Below are 20,350 nucleotides of genomic sequence, written 5' to 3'. Positions count from 1 at the left end.
TGGCCCATAAAAGCCTTTTAAAAGCATGTTTTCACCTGTTTGGGGCAGATGGGCTCCAAGGCACAGCAACAGTCTCCTTGTCCTGGCCTCCCAAGGGCTGAGGTCATGGACGTCAGCTTCTGTGCTCAGCTTTAGTGATTATTTTAAAGTACATTTAAAAAACAAAAACTCAAGATTAATTTGGAGAAGGTTAAGGGGTCTTAGGGTAAAATCCTAGCCAGGCAACAGCTGCACAGGTGACACTTAGAGCTGTGCCCAGATGCTCACATCTCGTCACAGGCACAAGCAGTAGGTCCTGGTTTAAAAAAAAAAAAAAGCAAGGCAGGCCACCCAGGAAGAAGAGGGCTGCAGGAGGGTGAGAACTGTGGACGGGTCACTTTATTTCATAGAAAATCACACTGAGGAATTGAGAAGTCAAGTATACTCAGCTTGGATTCGCCGCCACAGACTCCACACTGGAGGGTGACACCACCAGAGCCTGCATGCCCAGACACATGTGCAAACAAATGCAGAGACAATCTGAGGCCACCCTGTCCCTCGGCAGTGACTTGGGGCCCCACAGTTTGCTCACTGCATGAGGGCTGGGCTCACAGGTCCCTGGAGTTCACCTCAGTAGCATAGGAGCCCTGTTGAGGGCAGGGCACAAGCAACTGACACAGGAAGAACAGTCGTGGTGTCACAGGGACAGAAAGGCAGCTGGTCCCAGCAGGGAGACACTGGTGTCTGCCTGGAGTAGACTCACAGGGAGAGTCCTCAGCCTCTGTCAGACCCACTCTCACCCAGCAGCAAAGGAACAACCTACGAGTTTAAGGCAAGTCCCCTGAGGGGAGCTGTTTGTGTACTGACATAAGTCTAAGCCTGCACCAAGGCTCCACTCTGACCACAGCGCCATGGGTAGACAGTCACCATGTCACCACTCTGACAGCTCAGGCACCAGGCTGTCTCCCCCTGCAGCACCTGCCCAAAGGGGCCCAAGACGGCTTGCTTTTCATGCTGAGCGCCCACAGCCCCTCCCCCACAGTGCTGGGCCTCAGGACAGTCCCACCACCTTCCTTGTTGAGGGACTGCTGCATGCTGCTAGTTTGGCTGGAACAACACAACCTCAGCTCCACGCCCTCAAACACTAAATTATCAGTGAAATAAAAGCAGGAGGCCGGGCCCATGCGCAGGCATGCCTGTTCTTTGGATCTGGACACTGTATGATACATTCATAGAAGGCCAGCAAGGGCCAGCAGTGCATCCCACTTCCCTGAAACACTGGAGTCTGAAAGACAGCATGTCTACCACACACGTGCCTGAACAACACTGCTGATTCTGACACATGCGCACGCGCGCACACATACACACTGACACACACGGATGAGCACACACAGACTTGCTGGAAGGGTCAAAGGATGCCTGTTCCGGGATAGCAGGGAGTGTCTGGAAGCCGCCTTCACTGTTCAGTGCTAGGTGTTGGAGCCCTCCAAGCCACAGAGTCTCCATGGAAACCCCTTCCGGTAAGGGAGCGTGCTGGAGACCGGCCAGCAGGACTCCCAGCAGCTGCTGAGCTGGCTTTCTTCATGACTGAGAAGCAGCTCCACCTGTGGGGCGCTCACGGCCCACATGACATGCCAAGTGTCAGGATGGCGAGAGGGTGACCTCCAGGGGTCATATGCTTCTCCTGGCAGTACACATGAGAAATGACAAGTGCCTGTGGCCCTAGGTCCCCATCAGCTGGCCAGCTCCATCTGGCCACAAGGCTGCTGTGCTTGCAGGCCAGTGAGCATGGAGATGTCTGCAGACCGTCCTGCCCTGGAGGCTCACACGGAGAACTCAGGGCCTCCTTTCCTGGCCCTCATCTGCAGTTGCCTGAATCGGAAGCCAACAAAGGGGTTCATCCAGAGGAGGGAGGGAGGGCCCCCGAAGACAGACTTCATCCCTTCCCACCGCAGCCTCCGCTCCCACGTGGGCTTCTCGCTCTTCAGCCTCTCGATCTCCTGGGAGCAGAAGAAGCCACAGGAGCAGTGAGGAGAGACCCACAGACACCCACGGCCCAGCATGCCTACAAAGGCCCGCCGCCAGGCCTCCAGAGCCTGTGGACTAGACGCTGTGTCCTCCTGCCTGCCTGACTGGCACAGGCCAGCTGCAGCCATCTACATGGGCCAGCCTCAAAGGCAGCCTGCTGTGGCTCATGACAGGCAGAGTGACCCTTCACATGGGACCAATGCTTTGCTTGAATTCCTACTCAATCTGTATTTAGGCAGCACCTACTTCAGGCCTACAAGGGTAGGAGGGCATTTGAGTTTCTGAGACCTGCTCAGCACTCCGACCAGGAGCCTGCCTGGCTTTATTGACTTAAATCAATCCTGGGCCCAGAAACTGTGCCAATGGAGGGAGCAGCCAATACAGGCCTTTGGGGCCTAAGGCGACCAGAAGCTCCACATCAGTGCATGTGTGCTGTTCCTGATGGCAGTGCCCCACCCGTACCCCCTCTGTAGACACAGGACAAGACTCACTGTTTCGTCATTGCATATTGAGTGGATCTGGGTGCCGAACATGACTGCCGTGAACGTGAAGAACAGAAGGCCCTCAAGGCACAGGAAGACCAACAGGATTACAGTTATGGGAGGTGAGAAGTCACTGCACTCTGGGGATGAGAGCAAGATGGTCAGAGTACCGCAAGCACCTACTCTACAGGGAGCGCTGCACTCAGCACCCCTGCCCCTGCAGGAACATGCTCCTGATGCACAGGCCCACTTGAGCTCTCTAAGAGGCTACCAGGGATGGCGCCCTGCCCGGCACACAGCCTCACCATCCTTCCTAGGCAGCTCTCTGAGGAGCCAGCCTTCCCTGAAGTCTCTTCCTGGGCTTTACAGATGCTGGGCAAGCATCCTACCCTGTATCCCCGCAACCCTCTTCTTACTTTGACAGGGTCTCACTAAGTTGCCTGGCTGGCCTTGAACTTGTGATCCTCCTGCCTCTAGCACCTGAGCACCTGTGCATGGGTTCCCTAAGGCATGAGACTGTCCTGAAAGAACACTCCTGCATCTACACTGTACAGCTACATGGGATGTTCTACACTCAGGCACCGTCACATCAGCTCCTCTTGCTTTTCTGCAGCTGCCAATCAATGCCTGTCTGGGCGACACCTGTCTGCTATCCCATCAGGACATGCCAAGACAGCTGTGAACAGTGATAAACTAAGCTAGCCAGAAAGCAAAGTCAAGGCTGATGGGAACAGTGGCAATCCTGCCCCTGCATGTCAAAAGTCTGTGAGCAGCTAAAATGATTTATCAGAAGTTAGGTACTGACTGAGGGAGTCCAATGATGACGTGTCAGCAAATGAGCAGGATGGCAAGGGTGAGCCAACCACAGGCTAATCTAAAGAAGTGGTAACTTTTTACTGGGCACAATGGCTTATACCTGTTACCCCAACACTTGGGAAGCTGAGGTACAAGAATCATCCCGGAGTTCAAGTCCAACCTGGGCTACAAAGTTAGGCCCTATTCAACAAAACCAAACCCAAAACAAGTACTAAACCAGAGACCCTCTCAGGTTATTAAGAGCAGGCTACCCTCCCACCCAGGAGCCCAACTCTCCCTGGGCCCCTCCCCCACACTGCAGTACTCTGGGAACGGCACATGGAGCCTTAGATACCTGTCCACTGTCCTCGGACACAGGAGACGAACTGAAGCCCACAGAGAATCAGGGCGTGCACTGAAGACAGAGCTATGTACATCTAGGAGGAGGAGACGGGTTAGCTGCGTTCAACAGTCTGCCACCTGTAAGCAGAGGCTCGCACACACCTCCCACCCCGATGAGGGAAGGTGCCATGGGAGGGTGAGCTACAGGCAGGGGCAGCTATCCACCACCACGCTGATCAAGCCCAGCAGCTGCATGGCAAAATACACAGAGGAGAAATGAGCTCCATGCGAAACGGAGGCCCTGTGTATGACAATGGTGACTGAGGGAGGGACAGACAGTCCCACGGCCAGCAGGTGATGTAATTCAAGTGGCACACAGTCACAGGACTGTGCCCTGCATGTGACAACAGAGCCATCAGCTCTGGGAAGGTGGGGAGCCAGGTGGCTAAATACCTCCCCCAAATCCATCGGGTTCAATTTCAGTTCAATGCCATCTCCACAGAACATTTCCACTCACAGTGAAGAGCACGAAGAATCTCTGATTCTTTTCTCCTACGCAGTTGTTCACCCATGGGCAGTGATGGTCCATCTTTCGAATACATCTTTTGCAAATACTGCAAGGGAGAGTATACTTTTTCAGTACCTTATGCTCTGAAGAAACCACAGCAACGCCGAATGGAATCCAGCCCAGCACACTGCCAACACACACCACAAGTCTCTATGCAGCACAGGCTGGCATCCAGCTCATGACGAGTCTCCTGCCTCAGCCTCCTAAGTGCTAGGATTACAAGCATGTATTTTGCCATTTCTACATGATTTACATGCCTGGCTTTGCTGCCAGCTGTGCTTTTGAACCGTTTACACCACTGACTGCATTCAGAGAGCACTGCGGCATCAGTGCTTGGCTCAGCTGTACTCCGTAACTACACCACTCTGTCAGATGTAGTTTTCTTGCATGCTCCCCAATGCATCTGCTAATCCAACAGCTTCCAAAACATTCCCAGCTCATCTCCAGTGGATCTGAGGAGTGCGCTGCCTGTCACAGCAGCTCACCCACCTCAAATGCACAGCGCAGTGACTTTGCATTTGCAGAGTTTTGAGGCAACCACTCTGAAAGCAGTTTGTGCCCACAGCCAGTTACTCCCCACTGCCACCGCAGCCCAAGGCCACCGCTCATCTCTATGCCACCTCTGGCCTAGCTGGGAAGAGAGATATCTTTCCATACTTTCTCCACTGCCACAGGTTTTTTTCCTCCCGATAGCGCGGTGACTGGCCCTGCTCATCCTCATTCCCTGCTCCTGGCAAATTCAAATTCCAACCCATCAGGAGGACATTTCACAGGAGGTCATGCTCCATCTTTGTGCATACAGGGACTCAGTGCAAGGACAAGGAAGCTCAACAGGTTTCCAGGAATGGCGAAGTATTCCAGGTTCACCCACAGCTGATATGAGCACCCCTAAGGAAGAGCACCCCCTGCCTAAAACCAAGTCCTGGCGCAGCAGGCAAATGAGAGACTGCAGCAAGGCCGGGAGACGAAGCCCAAGAGAGGTGCATGCTGGTAGGTTGACTGCTGCTCCTCTGTCTCACTAACCAGTGTCAGGAAGCATGTGCACAGGAGCCTGCAGTTAGCCTGCACACCCTGCCAGGTATGAAGGGCAGCGAGCCTACAGAGGCCAGTTTCTCCAGCTACAAAATTCATGTGCCAGCCCAGCGCAGCCAGGCCAGGGAAACAAGCGGACACCTTGTTGCTTCCTCTGACTCTTGTCAGGCTTGTCTCCAGAACAGGGAGGGAACCTTAAGTTACACTGTTTACAAACTCCCACAGGACTACAGGCGCCATACCTGCAGTGGTGGGCGCGCTCCGGCTTGATGCAGCAGCACTTGGGGCACTTGTAGATGACCTCGCCTGGCTTCAGCTGCAAACTCTCCATGTACTCCTTCGTGGCATTGCCTTTGGGGACAGCCCCCTGTGCACACAGAGTGAGTTCAGGTTGGGTGGAAGGGAGGCAGGACAAAAAGAACAAGGCTCGGGCCCTAATCCCAGCACTCAAGAGGCAGAGGCGGGAGGCCAGCCATAGGGCTAGCTTGTCTTAACCACCTCACCCACCCACACACATAATCTATAAAGCATGCCCATAATCCCAACACTGGGGAAGCAGATGCGGGAGAACGGCTGAGTTTAAGGCCAGGAAAACAAAGGCTTCTGAAGGCAGGAGTGTGTGAGTCTGAGGAAGGGAGTTAGTATGAACAGAGGCCTCACAAGCACACCAGGTCACTGGCAGACTGTGCACCACAGGGTGAGGTCTATGGCACAGCTTTGTTCCCATGGCTAGGCTAGGCAAGGCTACTGTGAATCAGACAGGAGAGAGAGCAAGGGCTGTGCTGTGGAGCCAGCACGGCAGGGAGGCGGACTGAGGCCAGGGTGCCTGTGAGGACAGCCAGCCTTGCCTCACCTTAGAAGACAGCGTAAGCTTCCGGCAGTGCTTTTCAACCTTCCTGATGCTGCGACCCTTTACTATAGCTCCTCATGTTGTGGTGACCCCCAACCATACAATTATTTTGTTGCTACTTCATGACTGTAATTTTACTGAATTGTATTGTTATGAATTGTAATGTAAAAAGCTGATATGTGACCCCCTCCAAAGGGGTTGTGACCCACACTGGCTTGCAAGGAGCAGCTCAGCCAGCATCTCTCTCTTGTCACCTTCCTAGGAGGAGACTGGCAGATACAAGCACAGTCACTCTGTATGCACAGACCAGGATCCCTTGTGCCAGGGTCACAGTTAATGCTGTAAGGACGCTAAGTACTTTCTTAGAAGGAACAACACATGGCCTCATATGCCTGGAGTGCAGCGGCTACCTGTGGGGACAGCTCTCATGTGGCGTTCAGATTGTCCTTGCCAGGAAGACGCCCTGGCCATCTCCCCTGGCTCTGGGGTGGCCACAAAAAGGGTGTCTCAAGTTTCTGAGAAGCAGCTATTCCTGACCTGAGCCTTCAGTGCAGGGGGAAGTGAGGAGCTGAAGTGCAGGTCTGCCTCTCCTCAACAGGAGAGGATCCCACCACAACACACTCTTCATGTTTGTGCTCATCTGAGCGGATGCTGTGTGCAGCTCCTTGACAGCATCAAGCCATGGGAATGCTCTAAGCCAGAGATGCTGTGGACTCACCGGGTCGGTGAGCATGGTTCTTAGGTGGGATGACAGCGCAAGCACCGCCAAGCAGTTGAAGATGACTCCATTCACCACAGAGTACCAGAAGTCTTTGGAAGGCAGCAGCATGACAAAGGTCACCACAAAGTCTGCATAGACGACGAGAAGCCATGTCATGACAGCACAGACCATGCCACAGCCATCACGGATGAACCACACCCTGTCTGCCATGTCAGCCTCCGAAGATGAGGAGGACGCAGAGTCGTAATTGTCATTGTCGGTCAGGAGAGGATGGTGCTCGATGTCCCGGAGCCTGTGTCCTGATGGCTGCATGATTCCCTGACACACCCTGCAGAGGCGGTGAGAGCTGGTGAGGCTCCTGGCAGAACATGCATACATACACATACTATCTTTTTTTTTTTTTTTTTGAGACAGGGTTTCTCTGTGTAGCCTTGGCTGTCCTGGACTAACTTTATAGACTAGGCTGGCCTCAAACTCACAGCGATCCTCCCAAGTGCTGGGATTAAAGGCATGCATCACCACGCCTGGCAAGCATATGACTTTTACCCTTCATAACGTCGCCTCTGTTTATGAATCCATTCTTTCTTTCCAGACTTTCCCCAGACTTCCTGTGGTCTCTCACTGCTAAGAACATAGAGGTCAGAGAAACTAAAGAAGCAGGCTTTTTAGCAGGAGCTGCTCTCCTGTGGCACCTGGCCTGCCCGGTCCTCCTTCACTTATCATGTTTGCTAAGGGTGGAAACACTCGTGACAAGCACAGCGAGGGCAGGGAGAGTCCGGCTGTGTCCTGGACTTGTTACACGGAAAATGGTGCTGGGCACCAAGGTGAACCTGCCCTGTCCAGAGCAGCACTGAGGTTAGGCAAAGGAAGGGGGCGGGGGTTCCGCCAAGCAGCAGCATGGCTTTTCAAGTCTGGACACAACATGCTCTCTTAATTGTAAGTGGAGCACACTTGCCCATGGGAGCACCCCCTTGGGGAGTGCAGAGCAGGACAAGAAGAGGCATCATTGTTCCCAGAGCCAGAGAAGACTCTCAGCAAAAGCGCAGCGTCCAGCAGAAGACGGAATGGCAACATCTGCACAGCACTGCCCACCTCATGCCCCACAGGCAGCCTTCCCAGGAAGGCCCGGGAGCCACACAGCGCCTTGTCCCCAAACACCCTGCACACCTCCTCCCGCCTGGACACTGTGACTAGGGTCTCAGCTTCAAGTACCACTGGCTGAGCTGGGTTCTGAGGGGCCAACAAGAGGCTGGTGGCTCTGCCTCGTCTGAGCTCTGTCTGTCTACCAGCCAGCTTCCACCCACCTATCCTACCTTCTACCTGACTGACACCAACATACTGGAGATGTGTCCCCCGAGACAGGACACCTGCGCTGAGCAACAGCTGTCTGCTTAAAGGCAGATGTGACACTCTCCTATAACCGCCCCTCTTCTTTTTTAAAACAGGGTTTCACTGTGCAACCTTGGCTGGTCTAGAACTAGTGATATGGACCAGACTGGTCTCAATCCTACAGAGATCTGCCTCTCAAGTGCTGGCATTAAGGGCACTGTGCCACCACACCCAGGTAATTTTCAGTCCTTTAGGTAGATTGGAACTGGGCCTAGGGATATCAAGGCCCCAGCTGAAGGGTGTTACAGGCCAGGAGCCCTTTGCTTTCTGGTTTCCTCTGCACGGCGTGCTCTGAGAGGAACAGCCTGGCTGACACAGAGGGACATGAGGCTCTTGGGTCAGAGTTCCACACTTCCAGACTGAGTGCTCCCTGGAGGGCAGGGCACTGCAGGTCACAGGGCACGGAGAGCTCTGAGCTTCCTGGGGCACTGGTGGCAGGGTGTCTACATTACGATGGCATGCCCAACAGTGGCCGCAGCGGGATATTCTTACGTGCACATCAGGCTGGCAGTGTGCAACACGTGAGTACTGGAGTAGTGCACCTGCCCTATGCATGGACACCAAAGAAAGAAAAAGCCCAAGAGCCAGCTATCACTTCACAGTCTCTCTCTCTCTCTCTCTCTCTCTCTCTCTCTCTCTCTCTCTCTCTCTCTCCCCCTCCCTCCTCCCTCTCTCCCTCCCTCTCCCACCATCCCACCACCCTCATGCTGCCCAGGCTGTCCCTCAGCCCCTACCCACCAAGTGCTGGTGTGACAAGCATGTGCTGCTTGCCTGTATGAGCTCTGAAAGAAGGCAGGCACTGAACACCACAGGATTGCAGTTATGAGTGGCCTCCACCCCAAGTCACTGTGCGCACTGCATTAGTGCAATGGGAAAGGGGAGAGAGTAAGGAAATAGCTCCGCACAGGAAGAGCATGTGACTGGCACCCAGAAACGTGATGCTTAGCCGCATGACCACCAGGAGCCATGTCCCACACAACAGACAATGATGCCCCGAGAACACTGGTGTCAATAAGGTGACAGAAACAGCACCATCTTCCATGTCTTCCAGCTAACGGGGCTTGTCTGCTCCTGAGCCTGTACCCCACACAGAGTCTCCTGCTACAAGTAAAGCATGGACTCCTGGGACATTACATTTAATGTCATGGATCTCTGTCAGTCCTGGTGACAGCCACACTTGCAGCCCTTCCTCATGTCTTGTAGTGTCTTGTGGTACAGGCCAAAGGCTAAAGTGTCAATCAGCAGCTGCCTCTGGGCTTGAGCACATGCACACCCTTACCTGTCCCACAACCCACAGCTGGGTCCCAAGGAGCTGGACCGGTGGCTTATGCCCACACCCTAGCACTCAGGAGGCTGCGACAAGAGGATGCTAAGTGCAAAGCCTGTCTAAGCTAGAGTGAGACCCTGTCCCACCCACACCAGCCACAGACTCACCTTACAAACTGCTTCTAAGCATCATGGGAGCACTTGTGCCTTTTTTTCAGGACTGTAAGGCGCATGCTGTCCTGTGTGATGTGGCCTGCAAGATAATAAACCCAATGGCAGGTTACTCACTGTGTGACAGAGCAGCGCATGGCACACAGGCCATGAACCCTGGTGCCACATGCACAGCCTACGGCGGCACGTGGCTCTGCACTTGGGACTATATACAACAGCGGAATCACTGGGCTGCTGAGTTCTCATCACCAGCAAATTAACAACCTTGGAAACATGTTAGCATGTTAGATACAAATCCAGATGCATGGGTCCTTCAAGAAAGCCCCAGGCTGGAGAGATGGCTCAGTGATTAAGAGCACTGTCTACTCTTCCAGGGGTCCTGAGTTCAATTCCCAGCAACCACATAGTGGCTTATAACCATCTACAATGAGATCTGGTGCTGTCTTTTAGCTGGCAGGCACACATGCAGGCAGAACATTGTATACATAATAATAGATAAATCTTAAAAAAAAAAAAAAAAGGAAAAAGAAAGCCTTAGGAGCTGAGTGTGGTGGCACACATCTTTGAACCTAACACTTGGGAGACAGGCAGGCAGATCTGTGAGTCTGAAGCCAGCTGGGTTTACACTGTGAGTCTCAGGACAGAGACTCTCAGGAGAAAAAGAGAGAGAGAGCGCGCGCCTGTTTCAGGGTTTAAACATAAAAACAAAGCAAAACAAAAAACAACTTAAAAACCTAAAAAAAAAAAAATAAAATAAAATAAAAAAGAAAGAAAGAAAAGAAAAATCGATTCAGGGCTAGGCGTGTCCAGCTGTAGCCTGTTTCTCACTAGCCATGGAGAAGCCGCCACACATGGGGGAGAGTGTGCCTAAAAGGCGATTATAGCACCAGGCCTTAAAAAAGAGGGGTGGGGCGGGGGCAGAATAGCCAAAAGAAAGTGCTGGGACCAAGTGAAAGCTACCCGCAGATGGAGTCGCAGGAGTCAGGCAGACTGAGGCATAGTCACACAGGGAAGGAAAAACCTACGGATCAGGCAACACTGGGGAGTCTCCCTGATATCCAGAGCTGAGAGAACATGTACAGAGAGACTCTTCTGTGGGACTGAAAACCAGACAAACCAACAGGTTTCTGAAGAAACAGGTTCCAGCTCAAAAGGCTGAGGTTGCCATCTGGCTGAAGCAAGTGACATGGGTACATGGACTTATCAAAGCAAACTCCACTAAGTGGCACACAGCTGTAACCCCAGCACTCAGGAGGTCAAGATAGGAGGACTGCCTCAAGTCTGAGGTTGGCCTGGGCTGCGTAGTGGGGCTATGCTTTAAAAAAAATGTACTAAGCTGTTTTAAACAGATGAGGTATACACTTTAAATATGTGTTTCTCTGTGCATCTGTAAAGTTTCCATGAGAAAAGAAGCAGCTGTGAAGTGCCCTGTCCAGGGACCGCGGCAGGGCTGGAGGGAAAAGCTTCCGTAGAAAGGCCTCCTGATCAGTGCAGCCTGAGCCAAGGCTGCCTGCCTCTTACTCCATTGTGGCTTTAGGCTCTGTGGTCACAGGGATGGACGTAAGCAGAAGGAACTCAATCAGTATCTGTTGGAGATGGGTCCCTCTAAGGATCAGGGATATGACATCTAACATGGTTCTGCCCAGAGCCTGCCTGGACCCTGGCCTCACACTGAATTAGTGGACTGCTGGGAAAGTTCCTGGCCGCCATAGTCACAGAACACCAGTGCTCTCCTCACAGAGACATACAGCAGACTGCTGCGGCAGACTCTTTACAAAACCCCAGAGCTCTGTGGCTCAAGACCAGCGCTCATCCACAGGGTTCCCACACTTGCGAGGTGGGGCGGGGCCTCCCAAACAATGTGCCAAAGCTTCCAAGCTGAAAGCAGAGGGATTAGGGGAGGGACGTGACAGTTCCTTCTGGCTGGGAACCAGAGTGAGGGTCAGGAAGGATGGCCCAGCCACATGTCAGCCTGATGGGCAAGCAGCTACAGAGAAAAGAGGTGGGAAGGCAGCACAGAGGACTGGGTCCACTGAGCAGTGGCCCGAGCACCCTCCCCAGGTAAGAGGAGGACAGGTGTTTAAAGAGGTAGCAAACAAGAGTGCTTGGCATCAAGGCAAGGTGAGGTTGGCAGGGGGACTCACCCAGCAGCCTATTGCCTCCCCTCAGCCAAGCATGAGCATGGGCGGTCACAGGAAGAGTAGTGATGCAGTGGGGATGGTCAAGTTCATTAGCCTCTGGAACATGGGAATAAGGAGACTGGGGCTTACTAAATCTGGGGTGTCTGCTGGGTATGCCCCAAAAGTTACTCAGCTGCTGACCACTGCTCTGACTTAGAAGGAGAGGCCACAGCACAGCAGCATGGGGACAGGAGGAGGCAGATAAGCTCACCATTGGCTGGGCACTGGGAACACGGGCATTCCAGGGAGGAGGCAGGTAAGCTCACCAAAGGCTGGGCACTGGGAACATAGGCATTCCAGGGAGGAGGCAGGTAAGCTCACCATTGGCTGGGCACTGGGAACACGGGCATTCCAGGGAGGAGGCAGGGCAGGGAGGGGAGCCAGGAGGGCTGGAGCAGTCAGCCACCACAGGCAATGTTCACTGGGTCACCAGGGACCTCTTCCTGGCACTTACAGTAAAGTGTTAAGAGCCTGGGCTACTGACTGCTAAGAAAGTTACAAGACTTTCCCAGGGTGGGGCTGCAGGCAGGGCCTCATACATGCTAGGCAAGCAAAAGCACTTAGGAGGAAGCGGCTGAGGCTAGGGGAAGAGGAGGAGGCTTTGGCTCTCAGTCTCCCCAGTGTCCCCTCCTTTCACACTAGCAGGCACGTGCAAGGCACTCTTGGTCTCCCTACCTTACAGAAGAGCTTCCCCATGCCCGGGGCACCTTGCTATGACCATGCCACATTTCACCCACAGTGGACACTACAGGGGTGGAGGAACAGATGCCATAGTAAGCCGATTAAGCCACTGGATTGTGAGTGAGATAAGGCTCACCCCAGAGGCCCCTTTCTTTTGTCCTTGCTTTGAATTTGTCTATGGCCGCCAAAGTGGCACAGGCTCATAAAGTTCTAATTCTGAGGGATGGCAGCCCCTGTGTACAGACCCAGGGAAGGAAGCCATAAAGGAGGGGGAGGATGAGGAGAAAGCCAGCCATTAGAGGGCGGAAGGCTCACCTCAGCCTGAAGGGAAATCACATCCAGAACTCCCACGTGATCCAAGGCGGCATTTCCAGACCCCTGCACAGGAGTGTGCACAGTTCCTCACACTGCTGAAGGGCAGCAGTCACTATGGCATACTGCAAAAGGCGAGTGGGAAACTGCCTTTGCCTGCGTGATGCACCTGTAAACAGTGCATTCCTGGAGACTCACAAAACCAGTGGTGAGTGTGCGGAGTGAATGCAAAGGCTCCACACTCGAAAGCTATCACAGATTCAACAAGGCAGCAGGCCCAGATAACTAAATAGATCAGTGGCTGCAGGGGCTGGAGGGTGGGTAGCATGACTCTCTGACTAAGATGGTGGCATGTAGCCATAGGATGGGGGCAACTTGCTAAAATGTACAGTTGGAGGTGGTAGTGCATGCCTTAATCCTGGCATCCAGGAACAGAGACAGGGGATCACTGCAAGTTCAAAACCAATCTAGTCTACATTGCAAGTCTCAGGTCTCAGAGGGTTGCCTGCAAAGTGAGACCCTTTCTCAAATAAGCAAACGCCAACACAAGAGCCTTTGGACACTGGAGGAAGGGTCTGCACAGATGCAGGGTGAGCATCAACTGAAGTGCCCCACCCTCGGAGAGAGGCAGGCAGTGCAACAAGGGTTAGCCGTGGAGCCCAGGAAGGGAAAGAGCAGAGACGCAGTCCTGTACCCACATGCCGAGAACCTTGCATGCTCAGAAGGCACTGCAGAGGGCAGGCCTCTCTGATCAAAGGCCCTGCCAGGGCTCATGAAGGTCTACCAAGGTGGCAGGCTAGCAAAGCGCTGGTGACAGGAAAGTAGGTGTTGAAGGCAAGACTTGGCCTGGAATAGTGAAACAGAGCCCATGATGGAGAGGCAAATGCTCAAAACGTGGGCAGTGAAAAACCTGAAGGCACCCCAGGTCCTGAGGAGACCCAGCAGCAGATTCGGAGTGAGGGGTGAGGCAGGACTCCTTAAGACTGGGTGGCACCGGGAATCCTAAGCATCGGAGGGCGCCATCAGGGCACTAGACTGCTCCGTGTGGTCAAGTACACCTACACCTCCTGACACTATCCTGGGCATGGCACCAGCCAGGTGAGAAGGGCAACTGCAAAGGGAGCCCACCCTCAAGGTGGGACCGAGTACAGTGCCATCGGACAGTGCTCCCAAAGCACTCTCCACCCTAGTGTGCAGGCACGAGCGTGGAGCTGGCCTCCCACACCGTGCTGAGCACCTGTGCACATGAGTTGTTATTTTCTCCTCTAATTACTAAGTCTAAAAACTATTAACCTTGAAGAAAATATAGACACACCCAACAAAAGCTAAGTGTCAAAGCACTGGCAAGGGTTGTACTCTGTAAGAACTAAGTGGCATTATTTAACCTTTCCTTTAAAAAGACATAGTCACAATAAAACAGCACCTGGAACACGGCAGGTCACAAAGGTCGCAGGTGGAGAACACAGGCAGGGAAGCAGGAGGCTAGGAGGGAGCCACCTCAGGGGTGGGAGGCACCGCTGGGTTTTCTCCTCAGCAGCCACACTTGCCCACAGGTCTCCAACCAGGGAGCACCCAGGATGGGCCCTGACTTCTGTACCTCTGTGCCCTCTAAAGTGACCCCTTGGGGCATTCCTGGCACAGGGAGTTGGAAAGGAGAATCTAGAAAATACCCACACTGGTGACATCATTGTCTAGTCAACTGCAAATTCTACTGTAGGAAGGTGGGAGCAGAGCCCCCACTGTTAAAATCTCACCTCACCCCCTTTCAATAAACAGCACTGCACCACCTAGCCACCAAGGCCAATACTAGCTCCCTCCTCCAGCTCCCTCATCTAAGCCATGGGCAAGCGCTGGGGCCTGGCCCTCCAGAACGGTCCTAACCCTGACCAGGGCACCACCTTCCCTGCCCACCCAGATCCTGGCACTGTGCACTCAGCTCGCCTCCCACCAGTCCTCCGCAGCCTTGGTGCCTCTACCCATCCAATCAGCGAGCCCTCTCGACTGCAGTGCCACCCTTCAGGAACCAGGTCGCGTTAGTCCCATGCTCGCCTGTGCACAGGCCCCCTCACAGGCTGCAGTCACAGGCACCCAGAGTCTGTGCGCGTGTGCCCTCTTGCTGGCCTTTCCCTTGTTGCTTGTTTCCCATAACCCTGGTACGCTGTTGGTTGTGTGCGGGGTGGGGATGGGGAGGATGCTGGAAGCAGACAGTATCTGTGGAGCTCACTGAACACAGGGCACTGCTGCTAGATGGAGTCTTGGAGATGGGTCAGCGCTCATTCAAGCACAGCCTGTGAACACGGGCTTGGGGCCGCTCTGCCTCCACTGCTGTGCTCCGTCGCTGACATCCACTCCCTCCAGGGTTGGGCCCAGGAAGAACATTCTATGGAAGAGCAGAATTCTGAAAACTCAGAACTCTCAATGACACTTTGAAGGGTTTTGTCCAGGGAAACTGACATTTCTGTAAATGGTGGTCCCTCTCCACTGTGCTCTAATCACCCAGCCTGGCTTCCTCAAGCAGCCAGCATCTACTCAGAGGCTTTCAACCTGCATGCATAATGCCTCCCACCGCCCCCTCCCCCTCCCCGTATGCCAGAGGACACGCCTACTTATGGCTCTGGTCCTTGTCACTACTTCTCCATGATGCATGTGGAGGCAGCCCTCGAGCTCCCCAGAGGAACTCATCAAGCCTCTGGGCACTAGGTCCCAATGCCTCTATTTTAGTTGGTTAGTTAGAAGCTGGCAGGTTCAAGGGTCATGGACGACAGAGCTGCCTTTGACAATCGGCAGCCTGTGAAACCAGGAGCTGCAGCTGCAGGACTCGGACCTGGTAGAAAGGGATTTGTATCCTTATCGACGGCTGTGGGTGGAGACATGGCCTCTGAACTTCCAGGAAGATCCCAGGATTCCAACCTAGTGGAGGCTTTCTGGTCAAGAATGAAGGCACACCTTACCCACCTCTTAAAGGTCACTCCAGTGGGCCTGTCAATCACCTGCACAGGAAGCCACCTCTCAGGGAAGCTGTCTGTCCAGGACTTCAGTAGCATGATGCCTGCCAAACCGTGGGTCAGCGTGATGGGGTCTCTGGTCACTGTCACCCTGTGTTTCTCTCCATAATAGTCCCTTGGGCCACTGTCCACCCACCCTCAAGAGTGCCCCACACTATGATGCATCTCATCTGAATTGTTTCCCCAGGGATAACAAGGAGCCCAGAGCAAGACTTTAATAATAAGAAGTATTGCTGAAAACCACAGCTCAGCTCCCCATAGCCCTCATCGTTGCTTTACTGAACTCTCCTTCAGACTTGTCAAGGCTCGGTTCTTCCACCTCGCTCCACAAGGTGCTCATTTCGTAAGCGCCTCTTGGCTTCTGCTCCTTCTCCCAATTAGAATTCACTTTCATTCCCTCTGCCTGGCACAAGTATTCATTTACCAATCTTCAAGCACCTACTATCTTCAAGACATGATTGGATACAATATTTTTGTTTTGCTTTGTTTTGTTTTTGTTTTTGATTTTTTCGAGGCAGGGTTTCTCTGTGTAGCCTTGGCTGTCCTGGACCCACTTGTAGACCAGGCTAGCCTCGAACTCACAGCGATCTGCCTGCCTCTGCCTCCCGAATGCTGGGATTATAGGTATGCACCACCACGCCCGGCTTGGATACAATATTTTTAAACCGATCAGGTGCTGGGCCAATAAGACATAGTACACAGTCTGGATTTCACTGAAGAAGCAACAGAACTCTACGAAATGCATACAGGAATGGAACTCGGCAGTAAGCAGGGCCCAGAGCAGCAAGAGAAGAAATGTTTGCAGACAGCAGCAAAACGCAGTGTGGAGAACAAAGAAGCCGACAGAGACCTGCTGCGTTGCTTAGGCTAACCCCAAACTCCTGCGCCCAAGCGCTCCTTCTGTCTCAGCCTCTGAGGCCAGGACTACAGACATCTGTTACCACAGCCTACTTCAGAGGCCTTTAAATGGAAGGGAACTGGAATTGACCCAGCGCTCTCACTGACCTTTGTCTCCTCCACAATTTAGAAGGGGCAGTTATTAGTCAATGACAAAGGGAAGCCTTACATTTTCAAGTAGGGAGAGTCGGAAAGACTAACAGTACGGTGTGCTGTGAGGCTCTGGGTGTCACAGCGTCTGTCCACCTGGGAGCAAGGCTGATACTGAGCCATGACCCGATGACGCCTCTGCGTCAGGAGGCTTGGGTTGGCTGTATTCCAGCCACACCACCATACAGCAGTGTCAGGGAGCTGGGGCCGCACAAGGAGGATGGCAGAAGCCGAGATCTGAGACGTGCCTGGCTTCCATTCTTCTCCCCCGGGCAAGTTTACTTTGCAGTCTTTTTCTGTAACAACCACCTAACCGTCATCTCTTCCACTGAGTTCTGAGTCCTTCCTCTGAACCGGGACCAAACGGTGGCTTTGGAAAGCCCTACCCCCTACTTTCAGCGTGGAGGCTGGGGCTGCTCCCCCTAAACTTTGTATCTCAGAAGGGCTCCCAGTGGACTTCATTTCTCAGCTGTTAGAATGGAAGTGTCCCATGGCAAGGTGTCAATGTTCACTCTGCCCCGGAGCTCAGTAGGGAATAAGAACTTGATTGGTAGTTTTTGATTTTATGCATTCTGTCTGTTCTTGTGATTGAAAGTATTCTTTGAAAACTGTATACAGGCAGCCCGGCAGCTGTGGCGCACACCTTTGATCCCAGCGCTTGGGAGGCAGAGGCAGGTGAATCTCTGAGTTCAAGGCCACCCTGGTCTACAGAGTGAGTTCCAGGATAGTCAGGGCTTCACAGAGAAACTCTGTCTCAAAAACAAAACAAAACAAAACAAAAACAAAAAACAAAAACAAGAGTGGCAACAATGATGTGTATACATAATGGAGAGAAGAGCACACGCTATTTTTCCAGAGGACCCGAGTTCAGTTCCCAGCTCACAACCACCTGTAACCCCAGTTCCATGACATCTGATGCTCCCTTCTGGCCTCTGAAGACACCTGGACACACACGTGGGGCAGGTGTATGCACATATGCACACATACATATGCACACACAAATAAAAATAAACCTTTCTTAAAGCATGCCTCCCACCTCCCCATCCCCCCATTTCCTGAGACAGGGTTTCTCTTCTGTGTAGCTCGGGCTGACTTGAGACTCCCTATGTAGAGCAGGCTGGCCTTCAACTCACAGAAAACCACCGGCTTCTGCCTCCCAAGTGCTGGGGCGAAAGGTATGCATCCATTATGTCCAGCTTAGAGGTTTAATTTGTTAATATACCAACCAACCAAGTGCTGAGGTGCTCAAGACTTCAACAAATTTGTTGATCAAATTCCAAGTGAAATTACTTCTTCACTCACTTTTGTTCTCTCCTTCTGCTCTTAATTCAGAAGCAGTGCGCCCTACCAGTCACTCCACAAAGTACACAACCCAGTCTCAACACCTCCAACCTATTTTGTGGAGTGTTCAAAAAAAAAAAAATTTAATTAGCACTCCCATTAGCCCATTTTGTAAAATACCTCAAGAACCTTTCACATTAAGGAATTCTTCAAAGGCAAGTTTAACAAGGTATCGTTTTATTGTTATTGTTTTGTTTTTGTTTTTCGAGACAAGGTTTCTCTGTCTAACGGCCCTGGGTGTTCTGGGACTCATCTGTAGTCTAGGAGGGCCTCCAATTCAGAGAGATTCACCTGCCTCTGCCTCCCGAGTGCTGGGATTCAAGGCGTGCACCACTATCACCTAGCAACAAGGTATCTTTCTATAAAGTATCTTTAGGTTAAGTGAAAGCTGTACACAACATTAGAAAGATCAGGCTAGTGGCGGGCAGCTGGGAAAGATTTAGGAAGAAATGTAAATGACCCGCCACTCAAGCCATTAAAATAAACACAAGTGCAGTCACTCAGGGACTGTAGCTAGGATTTGGACAGCACCCACACACAGTGAAAGCCTCCGTAGACAGCTGCAACTCTCATCACTCCCATCTAATTGCCACAATAAACTGGCTATTCACGAGCTAATAAAATATGTCTATTTAATGGCCAGAAGGGACTTAGTTCTAGAAATGATGGTGGCTTAGAAGAGTTGAATCTGACTGCCCTGAAAGCCGACCTGCTTGTCCCAGGCGCCCTTCCGGGTAACACCTTGGACAGGGGCAGGAGCAGCGGGGAAGAGAAAATCGGCAAAGATTCTAAGAGTCCCGTTAAAGAGAAGAGAACAGAGGATTGGGAAAGACAGACCTGCAACAAAGCAGGGCTACAAAAACTTCACAGCTCACAGACGGGTGACAGCAACCCTCACATTGGTCACAGAAAACACTTAAATCCGGAGCGGTGTGTCGCGCCCAAGGTCAGGCAAAAAGGCTGCGGGTGCAAATGGGGCCCCCGATTCGGCGAGATCGACAGAGAAAGCAAGAGACCCCTGAGCGGACTGCGGCGCCTGGGGTCGCAGGCGCCGCACGAAACTGCACTCACCCGAGGCCCGGGCGGGGTAGCCCAGAGCTGCGGCTCCTCGCGGCCAGCGGCTGCAGCGGCGCGGGCGGCGACGCATCATGCGGCACCGCTCATGGCCGGGCCGGGTGGACCCGGATCCGCTCGGCTCGATCCCGCCGGGCCGGGGTGCCGGAAGCAGCGGCCCAGCAGAAGCCGGAGCCTGACGCCGCGGCCTGCACAGCGGAGCGGAACGACCCCGGAACTGGACCCGGCGAGGTCAAGGCACACCGCCTGCGTTCTTCCGGCAGCGCCGCCCGGGGCTTCCGGGAGGACGTTCCTGAGGAGACTGTAGCGATTTCTTCCAAGACCGAGTTTCCAAAAATCTGGCGGTTCTCGGAGAAGAGACAGCATTTACGGCTAAATGGAGAGCTCCGAGAAGGGTGGACCGGAAGAGAAATCCGGTGCCTACGGGCCACCGCGAGGGTTACGCTGCGTCGCCATTCTTGAGACCTCATCTGAAAATGCTTTCTACAGCATCATAGGTTTAGCGAGTGGCGACTCAGGTCCTCTCTCAGGGCTGGTCTGTGCCCGGTGGAGGAGGGAGCACTACGGAGATGGAGGACGGAGGCGCGGGGGTAGAGGCAACTGAGTCAGAGGGCTCTTGGGAGCCCGAGGAAGCTCCATGGACTGGGGATAGGGCGCCTTGTTCCGGACTTGCACAGCTCCCTAGTCGCTGGAGCGTCGCTTGCGACCCTTCCCGAGTTTGGCAGAGGTAGAAACGTGTGTTTTCTCCCCCCTTGGGTCCCCTGATAAACTTGGCGCAATTTGTTGTACAATTTGTCCAGGGCAAAGACGTGTTTGGTAGTTTAATTGGCGAACGCAGGATGCGCTGTTAAGATTGAAAAAGGCTACAGTGACAGCTCAGGGATCTCAGGGGTCTGCACGCCACCTTCGCGGGTTTAACGGTGCCTGCATCCAGAAACTGCTATTCGAGCGAGATTTTTGGTAGTAAGAGTACATTAAATTAACTTTTTACAAAATTATAGATTTTAAGCTAGACGCGAGGTCGCACGTCTACACTCCAGCTCTAGGGAGGCTGAGGCAGGAGGACCTCTCAGTTGGAGACCACCCG

The 20,350-nt window shown here is 53.2% G+C and overlaps 1 protein-coding gene across 1 annotated transcript; it reads right to left on the bottom strand.

The window, feature by feature from the left end:
- Positions 1-360: 360 nt before the first annotated feature.
- ZDHHC7 (zDHHC palmitoyltransferase 7) lies at positions 361-19,950 on the bottom strand. Its single transcript, XM_084756171.1, has 8 exons — positions 19,261-19,950; positions 9,621-9,705; positions 6,795-7,125; positions 5,469-5,593; positions 4,144-4,240; positions 3,640-3,721; positions 2,499-2,629; positions 361-1,979 (listed from the first exon to the last, which is right to left on the bottom strand). The coding sequence occupies exons 3-8, from the start codon at positions 7,107-7,109 to the stop codon at positions 1,803-1,805; spliced, it is 927 nt and encodes a 308-aa protein (XP_084612297.1). The 5' UTR covers positions 7,110-7,125; positions 9,621-9,705; positions 19,261-19,950; the 3' UTR covers positions 361-1,802.
- Between the last annotated feature and the right edge of the window lie 400 nt (positions 19,951-20,350).

This window comes from Acomys minous (genome assembly GCF_964271855.1).
Source record: "Acomys minous genome assembly, chromosome: 14".
NCBI lineage: Eukaryota > Metazoa > Chordata > Mammalia > Rodentia > Muridae > Acomys > Acomys minous.
The sequence above is the reverse complement of the archived record's forward strand: the minus strand, read 5'-3'. Positions and strand labels throughout refer to the sequence as shown.